This window comes from Pelobates fuscus, chromosome 4, assembly GCF_036172605.1.
Source record: "Pelobates fuscus isolate aPelFus1 chromosome 4, aPelFus1.pri, whole genome shotgun sequence".
Taxonomy (NCBI): domain Eukaryota; kingdom Metazoa; phylum Chordata; class Amphibia; order Anura; family Pelobatidae; genus Pelobates; species Pelobates fuscus.
This window is the reverse complement of record NC_086320.1, coordinates 324,403,861-324,424,487: the sequence shown is the minus strand read 5'-3', so window position 1 is coordinate 324,424,487 and position 20,627 is coordinate 324,403,861. Positions and strand designations below refer to the sequence as shown.

General features: G+C 38.8%; 1 protein-coding gene across 1 annotated transcript in view; it reads left to right on the top strand.

The window, feature by feature from the left end:
• Positions 1 to 20,627, top strand: part of DNAH11 (dynein axonemal heavy chain 11) — a 217,288-nt gene that overhangs the window by 125,014 nt on the left and 71,647 nt on the right. Inside the window, exons 48-55 of the mRNA XM_063450883.1 lie at positions 153 to 255; positions 1,146 to 1,385; positions 1,979 to 2,140; positions 3,301 to 3,494; positions 4,109 to 4,271; positions 4,619 to 4,742; positions 5,616 to 5,758; positions 7,540 to 7,701. Of these exons, the coding sequence (XP_063306953.1) occupies positions 153 to 255; positions 1,146 to 1,385; positions 1,979 to 2,140; positions 3,301 to 3,494; positions 4,109 to 4,271; positions 4,619 to 4,742; positions 5,616 to 5,758; positions 7,540 to 7,701 (1,291 nt within the window). The remainder of the gene's footprint in view (positions 1 to 152; positions 256 to 1,145; positions 1,386 to 1,978; positions 2,141 to 3,300; positions 3,495 to 4,108; positions 4,272 to 4,618; positions 4,743 to 5,615; positions 5,759 to 7,539; positions 7,702 to 20,627) is intronic.

Below are 20,627 nucleotides of genomic sequence, written 5' to 3'. Positions count from 1 at the left end.
TGAGGGTGGGGGCACCTTCAGGGCACTCTAGTGCCAGGAAAACGAGTGGTCCTTTAATAATAGTAAGGTGGACTCAGCTGACACAATTCCATTATTGTCTTATTTGCCACATTGCTGATTTGGAAACGTCATTAGATTTCATTGTCCCCCAGGTACGAAAGGCAAAAAATGACTTTAAAAGAAGTAAAAAACTGTCAGTACGTGGCTTGTATGAATCCAACTTCGGGAAGTTTCACTATTAATCCACGATTACAGGTAATTAAAAATGAATATGACATCACTTGAAGAAAGTAATTTATAGATTTCTAGTCTACAGTTAGGAAGCTTACACTTTTTCTTCAAAGCCATTTTTTTTTTAAGTGTTTGATTATTTTACTCCATAATTTACCAGCTGCCAACAATAGTCCAACAATAGAATGAGGGTGAAGTATTTACATCACTTCTATAGAGCAGAATATATTATATTAAACAACATATTGCTCTAGAACAGGGATAGGCAACCTTCGGCTCTCAAGATGTTGTGGACTACATCCCCCATAATGCTCTTACACACATAATGCTGGCAAAGCATCATGGTAGGTGTAGTCCAAAACATCTGGAGAGCCGAAGGTTCCCCACCCCTGCTCTAGAACATTCATAAAACTGTATTTGTACTTTATGCTTGTAGGTTATATGTTACTAAGGAAGATCTACAATATACCGTACTATTTTGTCAAACAAACTCTTTCAGTTTTCACAGTTTGGCTGAGAGTAGACAGGGTAGGAGAGAAAGGGATATGGACTAGGATAGGGAGTTTGGATATGGTAATTTGGATGAAGGATGATAGGGGAATCTATGTACATAGGAATTATAGTTAGATAGTAAGGGGGATGTGGACATGAACATTTAAGCTTTGGGTTGAGGAAGGAATATTTTTATGGTCATTTGTATTGTGGATATGGGTAATTTGACAGTGGTCGGAGGGATGGAGACATGGACACGATGACTTGGAGCATGATTTAGTTTTGTGCATAGCCATCGATCCCATAATGTCATTATTGTTGCTATGTACTAGATATTGTGAGTGCATAGAAATGGGACATGTCACAGTTAATTCACCAATCTTTGATTCATGAATGTATTTCTATTTTTGTTTTATGTCCAGAGACATTTTACAGTGTTTGCTGTTAATTTTCCCATAAATGATGCCCTGGAAACCATTTTTAGCAAGATCCTGAGTTTTCACTTCCATCAGCATGCATTCAGCCCTTCCATCCTTAGAACTGGCACAGCCGTGATCCAGGCAGCAATGTGGCTTAACCAGAAGATGGTACAGAATTTCCTTCCCACTGCGATAAAGTTTCATTATATTTTTAATTTAAGGGATATCACCAATATATTTCAGGTATGTGACCTGCTATTTGTACTCTATTTTCACAATGTTGCCTCCCTTTTTTTATATCCCCCCTCTATTTCTCTGTCTTATTTTAACTGTTGTTTTCCCCTATTTTATATAGTTTGTACCTTCCCCTTCATCCCAGCAATGTTCTTCACTTAGTGGGAAACACTTGTGTGCTCCTTAGTTACACTTGGACCATCTATTTAACTCAGAAAAACACTAAATCTTCACCAGGAGCTCTCCAGCCAAATACTGTCATAATGTTGGCATTCTATTGGCATTTTGGGAATCTGCATTCCCCAAAATATGCCAACATATTGCTTACAAATAACAGTAAGCATAGTATTAAAATATTTTTCCTTTTTTGGTTGTACCTGCCAATGCAGAGGTTATACACATAAATAATAATATTACATTTCCGTAAATGTACAGGTAATAATAACTATCTCTGTAAAGCAATCTATAAATTATGTTGATGTTTTCTCTTAATTGTATGTGCTAGCAAAGTACCCCTTTAGTATATTTTTCTGTAAAAGTGCATACATTCAGAAAACACACATAACAATAAATTCTGTTGACCCTTCAAAAATTCTTTCTAGGGCATTTTGTTTGCTACCCCAGATTGCCTGAAACAACCAAATGACCTTGTGTCCTTATGGCTACATGAGTCTTCTCGTGTTTATGGAGACAAATTGGTGGAGGATAAGGATTCTGATTTATTCAAAAGAATTCTGCACGATACTGCTCGGAGATTTTTTGAAGTAAGGAAAAAAGTTTAATTTCTTGATTGCAATTTTATTTTTTTCATCGCAATTTTCATCATGGACAATCATTTCCAAATCTTATTTAATCCTGCCATTAAATAACAAAAACATGTTTACACTGCGTGTGTGGCAAAACAGATAGTCCAGTAATATATTTCTCATGAGGCATAATGAACACACAACATGATGGTATGTTGTCCAAAATATTCATTGCTTTTATACTCCAAATCAGGCTTCCTCAAACTCCGGCCCTCCAGATGTTGCTGAACTACAACTCCCATGATTCTATTAATTAGATAGATAGGTTGAGAATCATGGGAGCTGTAGTTCAGCAACATCTGGAGGGCCGGAGTCCATTCGAATGGTCCATTCGAATTTTACTTAATGACTAAACCACTTTTGCCCCTTTCCAGCTCAGTTGCACTAATGTATCAAAGGATAAAAGACTAAGTTGTTTCTGCCTGGCATTAGCATGTATGTATATATATATATATATATATATATATAAAATACTAAATAAAGGGAGCACTCTAGGTCTTCTCTTCAGTGAAAAAAAGGTATTTACTGTATCAAAATAGAATACATTACATGTGCAAACAAATCGACGTTTCGACCCTGCTGGGGTCTTTATCATGATCTTGATAAAGACCCCAGCAGGGTCGAAACGTCGATTTGTTTGCACATGTAATGTATTCTATTTTGATACAGTAAATACCTTTTTTTCACTGAAGAGAAGACCTAGAGTGCTCCCTTTATTTAGTATTTTATATTGGGACGCGGGATTGCACCTAGGCATTTTTTGACCTATAGTATAATAGAGGAGGAGTGCCGTGCTTTCTTATTGTTGTATATATATATGTATATATATATATATATATATATATATATATATATTAATAATATGTCCTTTAAGCTGATAATTCTCTTAGAATGCATACCGTAGGCAATTTGAAGGTGTACCTTTGTTACCCAAAGAGCATGTATATACACAAATGGACATTTACATGTTCAACAATAAAACATTTAGTGACAGCTTTAACAAGAGTTCTGACATTCTTTTCGATATGTCTCTTGCTGCAACAGAATCAATAAATAATCTGACAGGATAAATCTATCCGCCTTCTTGTGGTTTTTGTTCCCTTGCTACTGATTTGTAGGGCGTTGAGGACCAAGTCTTGTCGAGGCAGCCTCTCATATTCTGTCATTTTTCTAATGGGGTCGGTGCTCCTTCATACCTGCCTGTAGATAGGTGGGACTCGCTAAAGAAAACACTCGTGGAAGCTCTCGATAGCTACAATGAACTCAATGCAGAGATGAACCTTGTCTTGTTTGAAGATGCAATGCAGCATGTGTAAGTAATGTTTACTAATCCCAAATTGAAAGCATTGATTAATAAATATCCGAGATTTACCCTTTCTTGACTTGTACATTAGTATTAATATATTTGGAAAGCATTTAATAAAGCCTTTAATTTAATGTTCCTAACGAAGTGTAAACTTCAATGCAACCAGTGTATATACATTTATATATATATATATATATTCTTTTTTTTTAACAGAGATATTCATATTAAAATTATAGTTTTCTTGCTTGTTAGCAACAACTAAAAAGTGAAGTTGTTATACTAGCAGGCAGCCGCTGATCTGGACCAATGAACTGTGCCAAACGAGGAAATGTTGGAGCTAGGTTTTAAAGAACACTTTCATAAAATACGTAATTTCGACGGATTAGTATTAGTATACATCATTTCTGCGTATTTCGGCATATGGAGAAATATTAGGCACGAGCATTTTTTTGGCCCTGTACACTGTGATCTGAAGGGCAGCATGTTTATAAGCCAAGAATACATATATACATAGATATTATGTAACACTTTTAAAGCTGTAGAGCTTAAATAAACCTTTACCTGGAAGGATGTTTTTTTAAGGTGCGTGTGCTCATTTATGAATTTACATTTGTTCTTAGGTGTCGCATTAGCCGCATTTTAGAATCACCTCGTGGCTATGCCCTCCTGATTGGCGTCGGGGGCAGTGGCAAACAAAGTCTGTCTAAATTGGCTGCCTACATTGGCTCCCTTGATGTATTTCAGATCACTTTGAAAAATGGATATGGCATTCAAGATTTGAAAGTAAGTAGATATTTAGATATTTCTAGGCTTGAAAGTATATTTACATATGTGTCAATGTTTTAGAAGTGGCAAAAATCATGCACACTTTGGAGGTTGTGTAGCCTGGGCATTCCTGGGGCAAAGTTATCAATACGGACTACTCACCATGGAAATAATTAAGATTTGTCCACAGTAGTAGAATTATGCTCGAGAATTCCATCTGCAACCATTCACATGAAATCTCTATCAACAATGAATAATCAACAGACAGGCAGACACAATAGCCAAGTGCCTTTGTTTTTGTTTTTTACCTCCATCAACATTTTCACCAAGAATAAAGTAAATTGTTGGGTTTTTTTGCCTTACAGGTGGATCTGGCCAATTTGTACATCAGAACAGGAGCCAAGAACATGCCCACTGTGTTTCTGCTGACAGATGCCCAAGTTCCAGATGAACGCTTCCTTGTTCTGATTAATGACTTGTTGGCATCAGGTGATTACACCAACACATCTCTTGAAATATTTTTCCCATTTATTAATTATCTGTGTTCATCCAGAGCTTTCATGAAACCAAGTGTATCTGGAATGTTATGCTTTGTGGATGTCGCTAAGATGGCTGATAGACAGTCAAGCTATTTGTGCTGATCACAAATCAAAATAGATGTACTCCCTAAAGTACTTAGGGATCAAGATTCTTGGACCAAATTGTATGTGAAAGCACACTTTTATAAAATGTAATGCTGGTCCCTGCTATCCCATGTCCCTGTATTGCTACTTACTATCTGACGTCTTCCTGCTGTCTCATCCTTGTCTTATGTCTTTCTACTCTGCCCTCTGCTTTTAATGTCCTCTTCTAGTTCCATTATTTTCCATAACCACCTGCACTCTATTCCAGCCACATGTCTTCTTCTCCTGCCCCCGATCCGCCTTAGCTGACATCATCAAATTTGACAATCTCAGCCAATCCCATAGGAAAGCATTAGGATGCTATTGCACATGCACTGCAAAACGCCACACTGCACCAGTTAGCATTTCCTCATAGAGATGCATTAAATAAATACATATGTATGAGGAACGTTCAGCACCACCATGCAGAGTGTGGAGACGCTGAACATCAGTGCTGCACTGACCCAGGAAGCACCTCTAGTGGCTGTCTGAGTGACTGCCAGTAGAGGTGTTCCTAGGCAGCAATGTAAACACTGCATTTTCTCTGAAGAGGCAAGTAAGCTGTAGTTGTTCTGGTGACTATAGTGCCTTTTTAACTGTATAATTAAAAATAAATGTTTAGCACTTCTGTGCCTACTGATGGAAATGCATAAATACAATGAAATATGAATGTGCTATTCCTGTAATTATGTTATCGTAGGAGAAGTTCCTGATTTGTTTAGTGAAGAGGAAATTGATACCATTGTATCTGGAATTCGGAATGAAGTCCGAGGACTTGGGTTAGATGACTCCAAGGAAGGGTGCTGGAAATTCTTTTTAGAAAGAGTTCGACTTCAGCTCAAAGTAAGAGTTCTATTCTGAAAATAACTTTTTACAAATGTAAAACATGAAGGTTTATATACTAAGCTGAGCGTTGTGGAGATTTAACAATGGAACTGCATGTATTAGGTCAAAACAACTTAACCAAAAAATTATCCAGGATTTATTCACTAAACTGGGAATCTATGAGAACTTACAATATAATTGCCTAAAAGTTGCAGAGCTGTGATCTCTCTGTGTTACTTCCAAGATGGATTCTTGCTCCTCTCTCCTTAACCCCACCCCCTGGTGCTATCAGCCAATGATGGCCCCTGAATAGAGAAGCCACAATAGCATGCTTCCCCTCTTGGGCCGCTGGCTCTGCTGGCTGAATGGCAACTCAATGGAAATTCATTAAATTCCTTTTTAAAGACACGAGGCATGTGCAAAACCTGCTGAAACAGGGTAGATTTCAAACGAAACATTTTTTTATATGCCTAGATGCCCTCAAGTAAGCTTCTCCAAACAGCTGCCAATGATGGGGAAGGGGCCCTGCAGAAACCTATTGTAGAATTAAAGAGACACTCATTTTTTTTAAACATAATATTTTGGCTTACCACCCTCCCCTCCAGAAAAAAAATCTTGCTGCCACAAGTGTTACTATGGACGAGCAACCACTTCTCTTTTCCTGTTCTAACCTAGACTGTTCCATGGTATTATGACTTCGAGCCTTGATCCTCCCTGTTTTTATCTTTTTTATATTTACAGTCCTTTTGTATTTTAAACAGTCTATTAAAAAAAGAAAACAAAGACAAACTTTTTGTGCAATATACCTACCTTTTCTTGGAATGTCATCCTTGGTGGCCTAGTGGAAGGAGCAGATGTTAGGAGTCCAATTTGCTACATCATTTTATAAGTGGTAGAAAAATTCTAGAACACATACAAACAAAATATTAAAATAGATGTAGTCGCAAAGGTATATCATTTTAGTTTGTGTCAGCGATACAATAGGTCTGACAATTAACACTATGGTATGACAGGTTTCAAAGCAACACGGGCTAAATAACAGTGATTCAAAGAGAACAAGTAGTCCGTGCTTGACTTGCAGGTTCATTAGTAACAAAACCTATTTAGTACAAAAAGGTAAAGTAAATGGTAAAATATTGCTGCTTGACTGTTATAAGCAGATTCCTGGTAAAAAATAATGTAGAAATAATTTTTTTATAACTTTTGCATTCTGATTTGAGGCCTTTACATGAGAATCTATTAATCAGCTGTCAATCTGGTTAAAGATCTGGTTAAATGAGTTTATTCATCAAACTGGGCATTGTATAGAATTGACAAGGGGATTACAAATGTTAAGCCAAAACGCTCAACTCAAAAAAGACACATGACTTTTCCAATTTCCTTTTTCACCTAAAATTTGAAATTCCTGTCTCGATTCTTCACAATACCCACAGTTTAGTGAATAAACCCTTTAATGAGCACTATGATTTTTTTTTTTATTCTCTTTGGGGGTTAAAGCTTAATATATACATTTTATTATTTTAAAAAGACAAGTAGTTGATGAATTACTCCCTGTATACTGCATGCCTGATATTATTATATTGTTTAAATCTAAGTTACTTAAAGCTAAATATGTCCAGTCTCCTTTTTAAGAAAATTTGGACTGGAAGTCTGGGGTTTATGGTAAATCAGCTCTTTATTTTATGTACAGAACTTGTTTAACTTGACCACAGCCACAAATAGAGCTTGGTTTTATTCTTTAACACTTCAAACATGGCCTACTGCCCTCACGCACCATTTTAAACTGTCCCCCCTCCCAGGTTATATTGTGCTTCTCTCCAGTTGGTTCCACTCTGCGGGTTCGAGCTCGGAAGTTCCCAGCTATAGTTAACTGCACTGCTATTGACTGGTTCCATGAATGGCCACAGGAGGCTCTGCAATCTGTCAGCAGGAGGTTTATTCAAGACACTGAGGGGATTGTGGTAAGAAATGCTGGATTGTCTGTCAGACAAAGACTATGTGATTCCTAAAAGACCCTTAAATTGTTGCTTGATTTGGAAGAAGTTAATTTTATGCCCTTTGGTCTCTTAAGGAGATCAGCTGTATTACAAAAGGTTGTTTTTGTATCACTTAGAAGGTATGAGTTGCAATGTGAAATATACAGCATTGGGTTTAAGATTAGGATTATGGAATGAAGAATAGAAACAATTTAACACTATATCTGCTGATGGGAGAAGATACGCTATGCTTTTTATAAACTATATTCTGAAAAATAAATAAAATTAAAAGTTAGTTGAGTTTGATTACCCGTCGTTAATGTATCTAGGTTAGTTAGTTTAGGTTTATTTTATATGTTTTTTTTTAATAGAAGATCTTTTTACGGCAAGCAGTCATGATAAATGTACAAAGTTGTGAAATATTAATGTATGTTAGTATTGTGCTGTGGGAAAATCACAGGATGTCCACAGACTTCCTAGTGTGGTGCATAGTGGAACTTAACAGTTTATGTGTAAGTCACATGCTACAAAATGGCTTGTGGACCGATATTTATTGCTATTAACATTTATATAGCGCCCACACATTTTGCCGCGCTTTACAATTATGGAAAGAGGATATTTAGAGGTGAAACAAGCTGACATAGGTGGATATATATCATAAGGTATAGGTGGATATATATCATAAGGTATAGGTGGATATATATCATAAGGTATAGGTGGATATATATCATAAGGTATAGGTGGATATATATCATAAGGTATAGGTGGATATATATCATAAGGTATAGGTGGATATATATCATAAGGTATAGGTGGATATATATCATAAGGTATAGGTGGATATATATCATAAGGTATAGGTGGATATATATCATAAGGTATAGGTGGATATATATCATAAGGTATAGGTGGATATATATCATAAGGTATAGGTGGATATATATCATAAGGTGGTATGACCAAGATTCAAACCCTAGTTTCCCAGTTCTATAGCTATAATGTTACCATTTCTCCACCAGCCTATAAACCGCACCTAGCTTTAATTATATATGTTTTATTTCAACTGTAGTCCCTTCTTGTAACCAAATAGAAATCAAAGTCCCGTCCATTGGCCAAAAAAGTTTTACAATTCTTTATAGCAAAACATGCCTTTGATTTTCCATTGATGTGTAATGAAGGTGCCTGCCTACCTGTTGTGAAAGTTAAATAACATGTTAATTTAACGTGTTTGCAACTGCAATCTGCAAATACGAGGTAACACCACTTTAAGTTTGTATGGCAAAATCTATCTATATTGTTTGACTATTATTTATTTAACTTAGACAAATAACACTAACTGCAGATTGATAAGAGAATCGTTATGCTTAAATATTCAAGGCTCACTGATTTGTTTTGTGTAATGTGAATATTATTGCCTCTTAGTCAATGATCAGAGCTATAAGTACGTATATATACCGTAAACTGGGCTTTTGCTCATCAACCCAGTATTGCAATGGATATTTCATTTTTGGGCGCTGTGCATGCTTAGTAGGAGAACATTGCTGTATGTACATCTAGTTCAGAGAACAAACTCGAAGTTTTTATCTTTTATGCTAATAGGTTAGCGATATAAGCTGTGATCCTGACATTTTATTTTTACATTCTAGCAAGATCTTTTGCACATTGTACAAATAAAATGGTATTACCTGCAACGTGTCACTATTTAAATTTAAATATCATTATTACATCCTGCAATGATGCTCTTGCCTTTCAGAGACCAAAGCTATGATCTGGGGCTGCTGTATTTCTCTTGATCTAAATCTTGTTTGATACCTCCGAAAGTAAATAGCTACCCGTAATGCAAGCTATTAAAAACATGTCACTTCTTGCTGAATTTAGTTGACGCTTTGTATTTGGATTCGGTGTATGATGATGTAAATACTTTAGAAGTGTAATTTTTTTTATCAAATTTGCTTAATTGAAATTAAACTATAATTTACACAAAAAAAAACTACAATATAATATTCAAAAGATAATGGAGTCAGAAATAGACGATAGACACCTTTATTAATGTATGTCATTGTTTTGCTTTGTTGCCAAAATTGGAATTCTAAAAGGAATGGAATAGATGTGTTGTGCAAGTTTAAATCATTTAACCTATAAGAGACATCCAGCGTAGTATGAACTCCCTTAACTATATGATAAAATTACCAGGTAGGAGGCACACTTATCTGAACCATGACTTTTCTCATCTCATCGCTCTCTTTAAAAGTATGAACCTTCAAGGCGCGTTAGTGGAAGTAGTCTGCCCCCTGCCATGTAATAGCTAGTTCCAGGCATAAAGACTTTGGTCAGCTAGGGAGCACTAATACCACAGAGTGGATCTTTATTTTTAGAAACACATAATTAGGCTCTAACTTATTTCTCGAAAAACAAAACAATGATGGGTGTTGTTTTAATACAGTTATGTCCTTGGAGAAAAAAGTTTCCAGGCAACTGAACAGCACAGAGAGAGATATTGCTGGATTACATTTGTGCAAGAGAACAAAGAAAAATGTTAAATATAGTTGGTTAAAATAGTATAAAATCATATGTTTGAAAGAGATATTATTGGCCATCTAATATCCTTTTAATAATCCATTTCTAATAGACAAGGGACCCATCACCCAACAATAAATTATTTATATGTATGTATAGGTATCAATGTATAAAACTGCAGGAACTGATATATATATATATATATATATATATATATAACGGAAGATTCAAAGATAGCACTCCAGGGACTTGATAAAATGTAACTTTTATTTTACTCACTAAAACATCAAAGGTGTCAACGTTTCAGCTTGATCCCCTCAAGCTTTCGTCAGGACATGACGAGACATGTCCTGACGAAAGCTTGAGGGGATCAAGCTGAAACGTTGACACCTTTGATGTTTTAGTGAGTAAAATAAAAGTTACATTTTATCAAGTCCCTGGAGTGCTATCTTTGAATCTTCCGTTGTATTTTGGCTGACAAGCACCGGGCATTGGACTACGGATCAGGTGGAGTGCAAGATTATTTGGTTTTTTTATATATATATATATATATATATATATATATATATATATATATATATATATATATATTTGTGGTCATGGCATAAACCAACGAAATGGAAATGTCAGTTGTGGTGTGCCGGAACTGACGAGGAAGTAGGCCTGAAATAAAAGAGGGCAAAAAGAGAACCATTTATTCGTCCTACAACCCAACATAACACATTACATATTCATAGTTTTGAAAGCCAGACGTACTTCTTGTATGGGCTGAGGGATGTATCTGGTGTAAGCCGTGGATTTCCAACGTCCTAATATCTTAATGATGTGAGCCGGGATATTCTTTTTAGAAGCGGTAGTGGTGGCTCCTATTCTGAAAGAGTGACCAGAGTAGCTGGCCGGGTTCAGTCCTAACCGGACTAACAATCTCCTAACATACATCATGAATTGGCTCGTAGTGAGCTTATTACCGTGTAAGGACAGGAGTGGTTGTGTTGGAGCCATATGACCAAAGACAAGAAGAGTGTCGAAAACTTCCACCGGACACCAGGTATTACTAGTGGGGTAATAGGGAATAGTGACCGTCTGACCTTTGGTGCCCGTTTTGGTATGGTGCAGGGATAGTAGATAGTGATCTTGGACCTTTACCAGATCGGACCTTGTGAGGAAGATGGGTGAGTTATAGCTAGTAGTGGTGAACTCTCTGGGCCGTAGAAAACCGTAAAATGCTAAATAGATGGCGGCTTTAATTACACGATTAGTATGGAATTCGAATGGTGAGGTGTCTAGTAGATTTGATAGTGACTGAAGAGCCTCCCGGAACTCCTGAAACCGAGATTGTGATAAGTGATCAGCTGCAACATTGAGAACCCCAGGCACATGAACGCAAGTTAAAAGAAAACTGTGTTTTGCAGCAAGCCATGTGAGAGTCCTCATGAAACGCATGATGGTGAGGGAAGAGGAACGTCCCTTGTTTACAATATGGCATGTTGCCATATAGTCCGAGAAGCAACGAACCGTATTCCCAGACCAGCTTGCTCCCCACTTAACTGCTGCCGCTAAGATTGGATAGAGCTCAAATAAGGCTGAAGTGTCCTTAAACCTGGGGATTTTAGCAATTTCCCCAGGCCATTCTCCCCACATCCATTCATTGCCCCAAATTGCGGCAAATCCTGATGTGGCTGCGGCATCTGTCCAGACTGATACCGACTTCTCTGACCAAACCGGGATAAAAATGCTTTTCCCGTTCCAATTCAGCAAAAACTCTCTCCACATATGCAGGTCAGCGGTGGCATGTACGTCTAAAGTAATGCGCGATGCGTCAGATTGCAACATTGGAAACAGGCTAAGTAACCTTGAAATGAATGCTCTACCTTGTGGAATAATTTTCGTAGCGAAATTTAATGAACCCAACAAGGATTGCAACTCCTTCCTATTACATGAGCCTCCTCCTAGGTAAAGGTCGATGGCTGCCAGGATGCGCTCAATCTTATCCCTGGGGAGGCTAGCCTGCATGTGCACAGAGTCCAGCACCACCCCCAAGAAGTTGATGATAGTATCTGGACCTTCAGTCTTAGTAGGTGAAATAGGAACTCCTAATTGTGTAAATAGTTGTGTTATTGACTGGAGGCTACTGGGAGGTACTAGGTTACTTTATATGGTCAGGAAATCCAGGTAATCCAGGTATGGTCAGGAAGTCCAGGTAATGGATAACTGTGGGGCATTTACAGATGTTAAGCAGCATCCAGCACAACGTCTCAGCAAAAATATAAAAAATCCTGGGGCTGCTTTTAGAACCAAACGTGAGACGTGTGAAAAAGTAATATGAACTTCGCCACTTAACACCATGTAAATGCCATAGGGATGGATGGATAGGGAGCAGCTTAAAAGTGTTGACAATATCAGTTTTACTCAGCCATGCCCCTACCCCGGGTGAGAGGATGGCCGTGACTGTATTATCTATTTTGACATACTAGAGGGAAAATTCTTCCGACGGAATTAGTGAGTTTAGACTTGGGGTATGAGATGCATGGGGGGCTGACAGGTCGAGAATTAATCTTTGTTTATTGGAGGATTTATGAGTGACCAGTCCTATGGGGTTCGTCCTCCAAACCGCGAAAGGCGGGGAGTCGAAAGGGCCTAACAAAAAACCTTGGTCAATTTCCTTCTGTAGGAGTAGGTCAATAGTTTCCTTCTGTAGGAGTAGGTCAATAGTGTCGGGCGCTGCTAGGGCTGTCTGTAAGTTATTACATTCCAGGATCCCCGTAGGCATGTGAATAATACCCGTGTGAAACCCCATCGTAAACCCTGCCACCAACGAGATGTTGTGAAGGGTGATCACATAAAAGCTCTTTCAGTAGGGAGACATGAAGAGACGATAAGTACTGCTTAGGATATAATTTATTGGGGCACACCGCCTTGGAGTGAGCTCTGAAACATTGTGAGCATACATGCAGAAGTCTGCAGGCACTGTAACCGCAAGTGCCGGTGTTGAAATTGTTACAGACCTGCGATTTACCCAAGAACACTATGTCACGGCCTAGTTTATCTTTACGTACCCTGCCAGGTCTCCCTGTAGGTACTACATTAGGAGGTGAAAAAACAGCGTTTACCTCTGGAGAATTTGGGCACAGATTAGCCGTGTGGGAGTTGGACGAGCAAATGATACAGGCTAAGGTTTTAAGGCCCGCGAAGTGCCGGCAAAAAAGCTCTGTATCAAGCACGCCCCAATCAGCTTGATAATTGAACTGTGAAAGGGCGGCCGACGCCTTCGCGGAAAAAGCACGGTGGTAGTCGTAAAAAGACGTACCACCGTACTTATGCCCCAAATCCACCAGCTTGTGGAGGTACAGGTCCAACTCCTCCCTCCTATCCGGGTATACAGAGCATATCACATCTCTGTATATCCCGAAAGCTAGTACAAATTCTGGAAACGATAGCTTCTGATTCAACCTGGGGTCTCTGGACTTCAATACTACTGACACATCCCCGTATGCATAGGTCTTATTCTCAAGGACATCTTGTGAGGCTATCAGAAGTGATACCAGATTGATATCTTTCCCTTCCAAGATGTCCTTTTTTGTTTTAGCAGGCACCATGTGTGCGGGGTTAATGATATGCGGGTCTTTCAAACTGTTTTGTAAATTACCCGGTAGGGGGTCCAAACGCACTGAAGCGACCGGATCCACTGCAGCAGCCAGCGACCTTTGCTGGCTCTCTGCATCCATTTTGTCTAGTTTGACAGTAATATGACCTAAAGAGGTCAGGACTGAGGAAAGAACCGTATTCAGATCCGAAGATTGGGTGCCACTGGACCCTTCCCCCGCCCCCGTGTTATCAGTCTGTGTATTCAACAATCTGTACAGTTCTGCTTTCCTAGCCGTAGCAGGGAAAGGAATATTTCTCTTCCTTAATTCGGCCGTGATCCTGGGAATATTCCACGCCCTGAGTGAGGCAGGGCTCGCGTTGTCGTCACCCCGAGACGGAGTGACTGATCTAGCCGGTGTACTGGGTATGGACTCATCTTCCCTTCCTTCCGGAATTTGTGACGTGCTACAACATAAAATGATATGTTACCTGGGGTGCTACCCAACTGGCTTAACTAACTATAACTAATGCCAAGTGGCGAAGAATTATTAAGCAACGTGACAGGTGAGGCCCTGCTAGTAGCCAAGCGGCTGTGAGAGGCACTATCTATGATTTGGCTCGTGTGGAGTACGTGGCCATTGGCATTATGGCGGGGTGAAGGCCTCTCCGTGATTTGTAACAGCATAAGACAGAATGGGAGTGACAAGTGAGGCCCTCTCTATGCAACCAATCGAGGCGGCTAGCTATGAATGGGCCCGAGGGGATGCCGTACCTCCGAAATGAGGATGGATGTTGGCCTCGCGGGACCACTAACGTAAGGCGTAAAAGGCCAGAAAAACATACCTAGTGGGTCCTATTATTGTATGCCAGTATATATGTACTAAACCCGAAAGGGTAGGTAGGGAGGAAAAATAGTCGAGAAGATATGACGTACCTGATGAGCAAGTTGCCAGATATTATGAGGAGAAAAAGGGGGTACAGGCGATCTGTAGTAACCTACAAAAGTAATATATGTTTGTACGGGTAAAATATGACCCCTAACTCCCCTGCTATTCTGATACCTACCAGTAGTATTTCACTAGCAGGGGACGGGGAACCAATTTACACAATAGAGCAAGGATGCCTATACATAAAAATACAGAAAAACACATATAAGGACCCTGGTGTTGCGTGACCATTTAAGTAGTAAATAACTCAAGATTACTGACCTAAGTCCAGTGAAAGTTGGTAGAATAGCTGCCCACCGTGTTACTGCTGAGAAATACTGAAAAAGAGGTCCATAATCATCCTAAGTGCTAATCATCTTATGTATGTAATTTACCTCCACCATTATACCGTAGTCAGAGTTTAATTATGAGAGACCCAGCTTTTAAGCCGCATATCCTACTTATATTCTACCCACTAAATATATGCCCCACACAAAAGACCCCTCTGGACTGATATTTAACCTTATATGTCATAACTCGTGCTTTAAACAAATAGAAGAACCTCTAATGAAACATATATGAACAGCAGGTTGTGAATACATGGACAAGTAAAACACTAATAATAATTAGACGCCAGAGGTCGCTCTAGTGCCTATGCCCGTGTATGACCTTAAGTAACCGCGTTTTTTAATGAGTGGTCATAAGAAGACCTGTAACGTACCGAGTGAGCAAAAATAACTTTTCCCATAGAGTCAAAATCGTTTTTAGATGTGACCGCCGGTAGTATAGAGTTGTAAACTACCGGCATTGTGACCGTGCGAGAAATCATCGATTAATGAAGACGTGAAACGGCCGTGCCGCCAAATTTGCGACGGCCGTTTAACTTACGATTTCTGCCGCTCAAAATCACCCGACGACCGCCCGGCCTAAGGCGCACCAGCCCGTCGCACCCGGAGGTAACAGAACCCTGGATGCCGCTGACTGAGAACAGGAACTGCCGTCCGAAAACCGGAAGTGGCGAACTCTTTCTCCACAATTCGTCAGACCTAACAGGTAATGAGGGAAGGGTCTGGAGCCCCTTAAGAAGGGGAACCAAGCCCCTCCCACAACTTCAGGCCAGGCCTTCCATATATGTTTAATTTAAAGGTTCATTAGTGCGTAACTCCCAACATTAAAATGACAAAGAGGGACACTTTAATTTTAGGGGTGTGAGTGGGGGTGTGGCAAGGAGTCGGGCCGTTCTGAGAATAGGTGACTTACTAATAGCAATTTGTGAAACTAAAATGTAATTTACAATTTGAACAATGTATATTTTTTACACAGATTGGTTTCTAAACACATTTATTGTGGTTTACAGAAACATTACTGTGAGTATTATTGTTGTAGAGCTCTGTTATACACTCAGATACACCAACAATATGGAGCTCCTACAAAAGAGGGACAGAGGGATAGAAAGCAAGGACATTGAAATTTGGGCCCAAAGTAGGGACTGTTTCTTCTAAATAGGTACACTTAGGAGGTATGCTAATGCTGATTTATGCTCCAGTCATACCACATATAACTAAAAGATAAACTGATACAGCACGACTTAAGAAAAGGCCATTTGGATTTCCAGGGCTGGGAGGTGGTGACTGAGGAGTGGTTGGTGGGTCTCTGTTGGTTGTATGGGGAGGCAGATAATTTATGCAAATTATGGTTTGAAAATCTTTTTACTGCTGCCTCTTGAACTCTATAGGACATGGTTGTGGTAGCCAAAGAGTGTGCAGGGAAAGTTCTGTACACTTTGTGCATGTATTCCTTATTTATACCCTCACTACACCACCAAATAGATTTACACTGACCAAAGTGCATTACTGGTCCTTTGAACTTCGGAGTTCCGTTGTAATTGCACTTGATAATGTTACTGAGACTCTCAACACTCCGATTAGCCTGACTTGGTTTTAAGGACTTTTTATTTTATGGAAATCATAACTGACAATTCTCAGGGAAATTATCACAACTTGGGTTCATCTCAAGGTCTAATGACAATGACTATCTCCAGGTGTGTGGCACTCCTATGTAAGGAAAGGGTGTTAAGCACAAACTTAAACAGAATCTTTTCCTATCTTAGTGAACACATCATGAGTAGATGGTTTAACGCCATCTACTGGTTAAAGTTGTTTTTACAGCTATGTTATGTTAAAGAAGCAACAGTTAACAAGAAGCATTTTAAAGATATGATCATTCGGGTTTCCCTGAACAAGTGATGCAAAGTTATTCACAGAAGTGATAATTCAAGGTGAAGTGAATATCAAATTTAAGATCAAAATTGCTGAACTGGAACACATCTCCAAGTTGGCTATACTTTTAGTTTGGCTACTCTGGGATTAAAATTGGAAATTGTTTTTTAAGCCACTTTGAATTCTCACTTTAGTAAATAACCCTCGTAATCACTATATGTTTAAATTGTTTGTTTCAAACTTTGTTAGAGAAAGCGTGCCATTATTTTGTAGATAAGGAACGACAGTCCTGTGAAAATCCACAAATTGTTTTTCAACTCTAATTGCAATTCTTGTACTCAGATGCAATTCAAATTCAATGATCAGTTTGTTCTGTATGTACTGTAATGTTAGCCAGGGCCGACGCTTCCTTTGGTCCAATTAGGTGGTCGCCTAGGTCGTTACTGAAGTGGGAACTTGAGATGCAAGGGGACAGGGAAAGAGACGGGGTCTCCGGGCACTAGTGGGCCAATGCCGTCCTAACACCCTGGCTTCTGATCTAACCAAGCACAGTCAGTCAAGCATGGATGGTGCTTCCTTAGTTACTGTAGTAACTGGTCATTGTTTGGGCTGCCTCGCTCAATTGGGAACATCATATGGATATTTGGATATTAACCAAATACAAAACCCACATTATTAGTCTAATGACCAATGTGCAAGCAACCACTAGGTAGTAATAATAATAATAGAATAAAAAACAAAACAGGGGTACCCTGGACCTACCATTAACCAGGAGTGATCTGGTGTTATGGTCCTTCCTATTACCTCACAACACAGGGAGTGGTGTGAGCAATAATAATATAGTGGGTAAAGAGCTTTGACAAGTCACAAACCCCCTCAACTATTGTCTGGATGGTGTGATGAGGATAAATACGTTTAACTGTGAAGATAAAAAAAGAATCCCTGTACATTTGCTCAAAAGTTCTCTTGCTTTTACCCAATGGGGCAGCGTCCACTAATAACATGGCTGTAAGTGCACTTTACTTAATATCCAGTGGTGGCTGGTCACGTTTCAAGATGTTGGGGTTCTAGACTCCAGCCTTTATCTTTGTAAACCCCTCCTTCTGAACTTTTTTACCCATTTAAACCATTTAACACATGACCCAACTAGCTGCCGCACTGTGTTGTTTTATGGTTTGTTTTTTTTATTCTTTAAGTTTACAATCATACAATAAAGTAAACAAGTAAGCCAATAAAGATATAAAGTGATATAACATTAGGGAAGAGCAGTGTGTCCAAATTATACAATTCTTACAGTTCACAGTGACAGTGGTACATTGCTGCACTGGGTAAAATCTATGCATTTTTCATGAAAAAAGTCAAGGACTAACCTCTTTTTACTATCAATTCTAAATCACTTAAAAAGTCTGTACTACATGTGTACTGAATTTAAAAAGCATGGAAAAGGCTGCAAAAGCCGAATTGTCATCACTGGCAAGATAAGAGCTTTGGAGCCCAGCGGGATCCAGGTTAGAGGAAAAAACCATTACAAAACAGTTTGGCCTATTACCAGGAACGGCATCATGGTTCTCATGGGATAATAATCACTGCAGCAGGCTGTAGCGGTTCTCATGCTTGGAGTAACCCTTTAACCATGTTTTCCTGGTTTAACATGGAATAACTACCGCTAATTCCGTTTCTTAGTATTGTGGAAACTTGCAATATAGAGATTCCACTGTAACATTTACCCTTTTAATAAAAGGAATGACTAAACATTCCATTTTTTTTTTTAACTCAGTCACATTATTTTACTTTATGCAAATAAGACCATATCGCTGTATGTAATTTAAAGGAATTATGACTATGCTGACAAGGTCTGCTGCCGGTCTACTAACTTGCACATTCCGGTTCTTACACAGCATTAGCTATGTGTGAAAAGATCTGGATAAATGGGTGTAGTTAAACAGCTATTTAATGCAAATGTATTCAGTATACGTTTAATCTGTCATATGCAAATATGCATTGCTAGTACTCAATTACATAAAGCTTTTATAACTATATTCTAACTTCTCATTATGCGGATTTTGTCCAACCAGGAACACTGCGCGGTATACTATAGACACGCAAAGTAAATTCTGTTCCCTATTATTGTATATGAACTGACAGGCTTGCGTAGAAAAATGAAACAAAAACAACAGCGTAACACTGAAATGAAGATACGTGATTGGCAGAATAAATAATTTATGTTAATGAAATTACTGCAATTAGTAGTTCTACAATGACCCTTTTAAGAGCCACAGCTGTTAAAGTCAGGAAGTGCTGTCACCAATGACCTTATCATAAGTAAAAGTGACAAATTACGAATGCAAAGAAGGCCAATCATCAAAGAATCCTGTTCTGCAACGATTAGTGATTCTGAGAAAGCAGCATGAATTACAACCAGCTGCTCTCTGGCAAGACCTGTCTCCCATGCTGAGCTATTTTGTTAAGCTAAATAACAATAGATACTTTCCCTGCTGGGGCTCCTCTACTGCCACTTCCAGTTCTTTCACCGCTGTTCCTAGTTCCACCTCTGGTTTACAATCCAATGTGTGTCTCATGCCAGTCTATAGATGGAAGAATGCACACAGTTCAGGTTGCACTGCTAAATGACATTCAGTGTATCGGATTCTGTTTAAATAATGAAAGACTCCGTTCACTAACTTGCAAGTTTAACAAGCATAAGGTTGAGTGACATAAGTGACGTCAGGGAATGTTCCAACATTGCCAACTTATTTAAGGTAAGTTGGTTGATAAGTCAGCAGTTGCTACCAACTCAGGATGTCTGTTAGGGTTAAAGTGTTAGTCCAAGCATCATAACCACTATATATAGCTGAGATGCACAGTCAGATTTAAATCCTGCCGGCTATTCATTGGCTGAGAGCGTCAGCTGACTGCTCTCAGCAGCCAATGATTGCAATTCTATGCACAGAATTATGCACACAGTTGACATTAATTAGCCTGAAACTCTAATCCTCTCCTGGCTGATGACACCCAAATGATGCTGCAAAACAGAGTCATTAGCGAAAAGCTATACATACAGATTCCAGGCACCATGACCCCTTCAAATTACTGAAGAGGTCATGGTGCTTAGATTAACTCTTTAAAGTCTTGTAGAGCTAATATTTGGTAACACAAATATAGCAAGATACCCATTCACAAACCACTGGTGCAAGTAACTGATTTGCATCAGGACCATAATAGCTTTCTGGTTTAGAAAGCTCTCCCTCTTGCGTTTTTTTAAATATATTTTTAACTGCTGACAGCTTAATTATGAAATCTAGACTTTTTCAATTTTTGTTACTGTCATCCATTTTGCGCAACATTAATAGCAGAATGAGAGCACCTTGTTAAAGGAACACTACATTAGATGTATTATTTTGTAACAATTTAAGCAATATATCCCCAAAGAAAAGATGCATGCATTTTTTTTTCCACATTTTTCTTTAGTAGTATATGGGAAAAAAAACGTTTTTTTTTTTCAGAAGTTTTCAGAAGTTGCAGATATGCTCTGGAAGCCCTCCCATTTTCTGAAGCACAGACTTTCAGTCTGTCCTGGGGAATACACCAATCAGATGCTTCTCTGGATCCACGAGCATGCGCATACGATCATGGATTTCCAATGTTTCTCAATGGGTGCTGACAC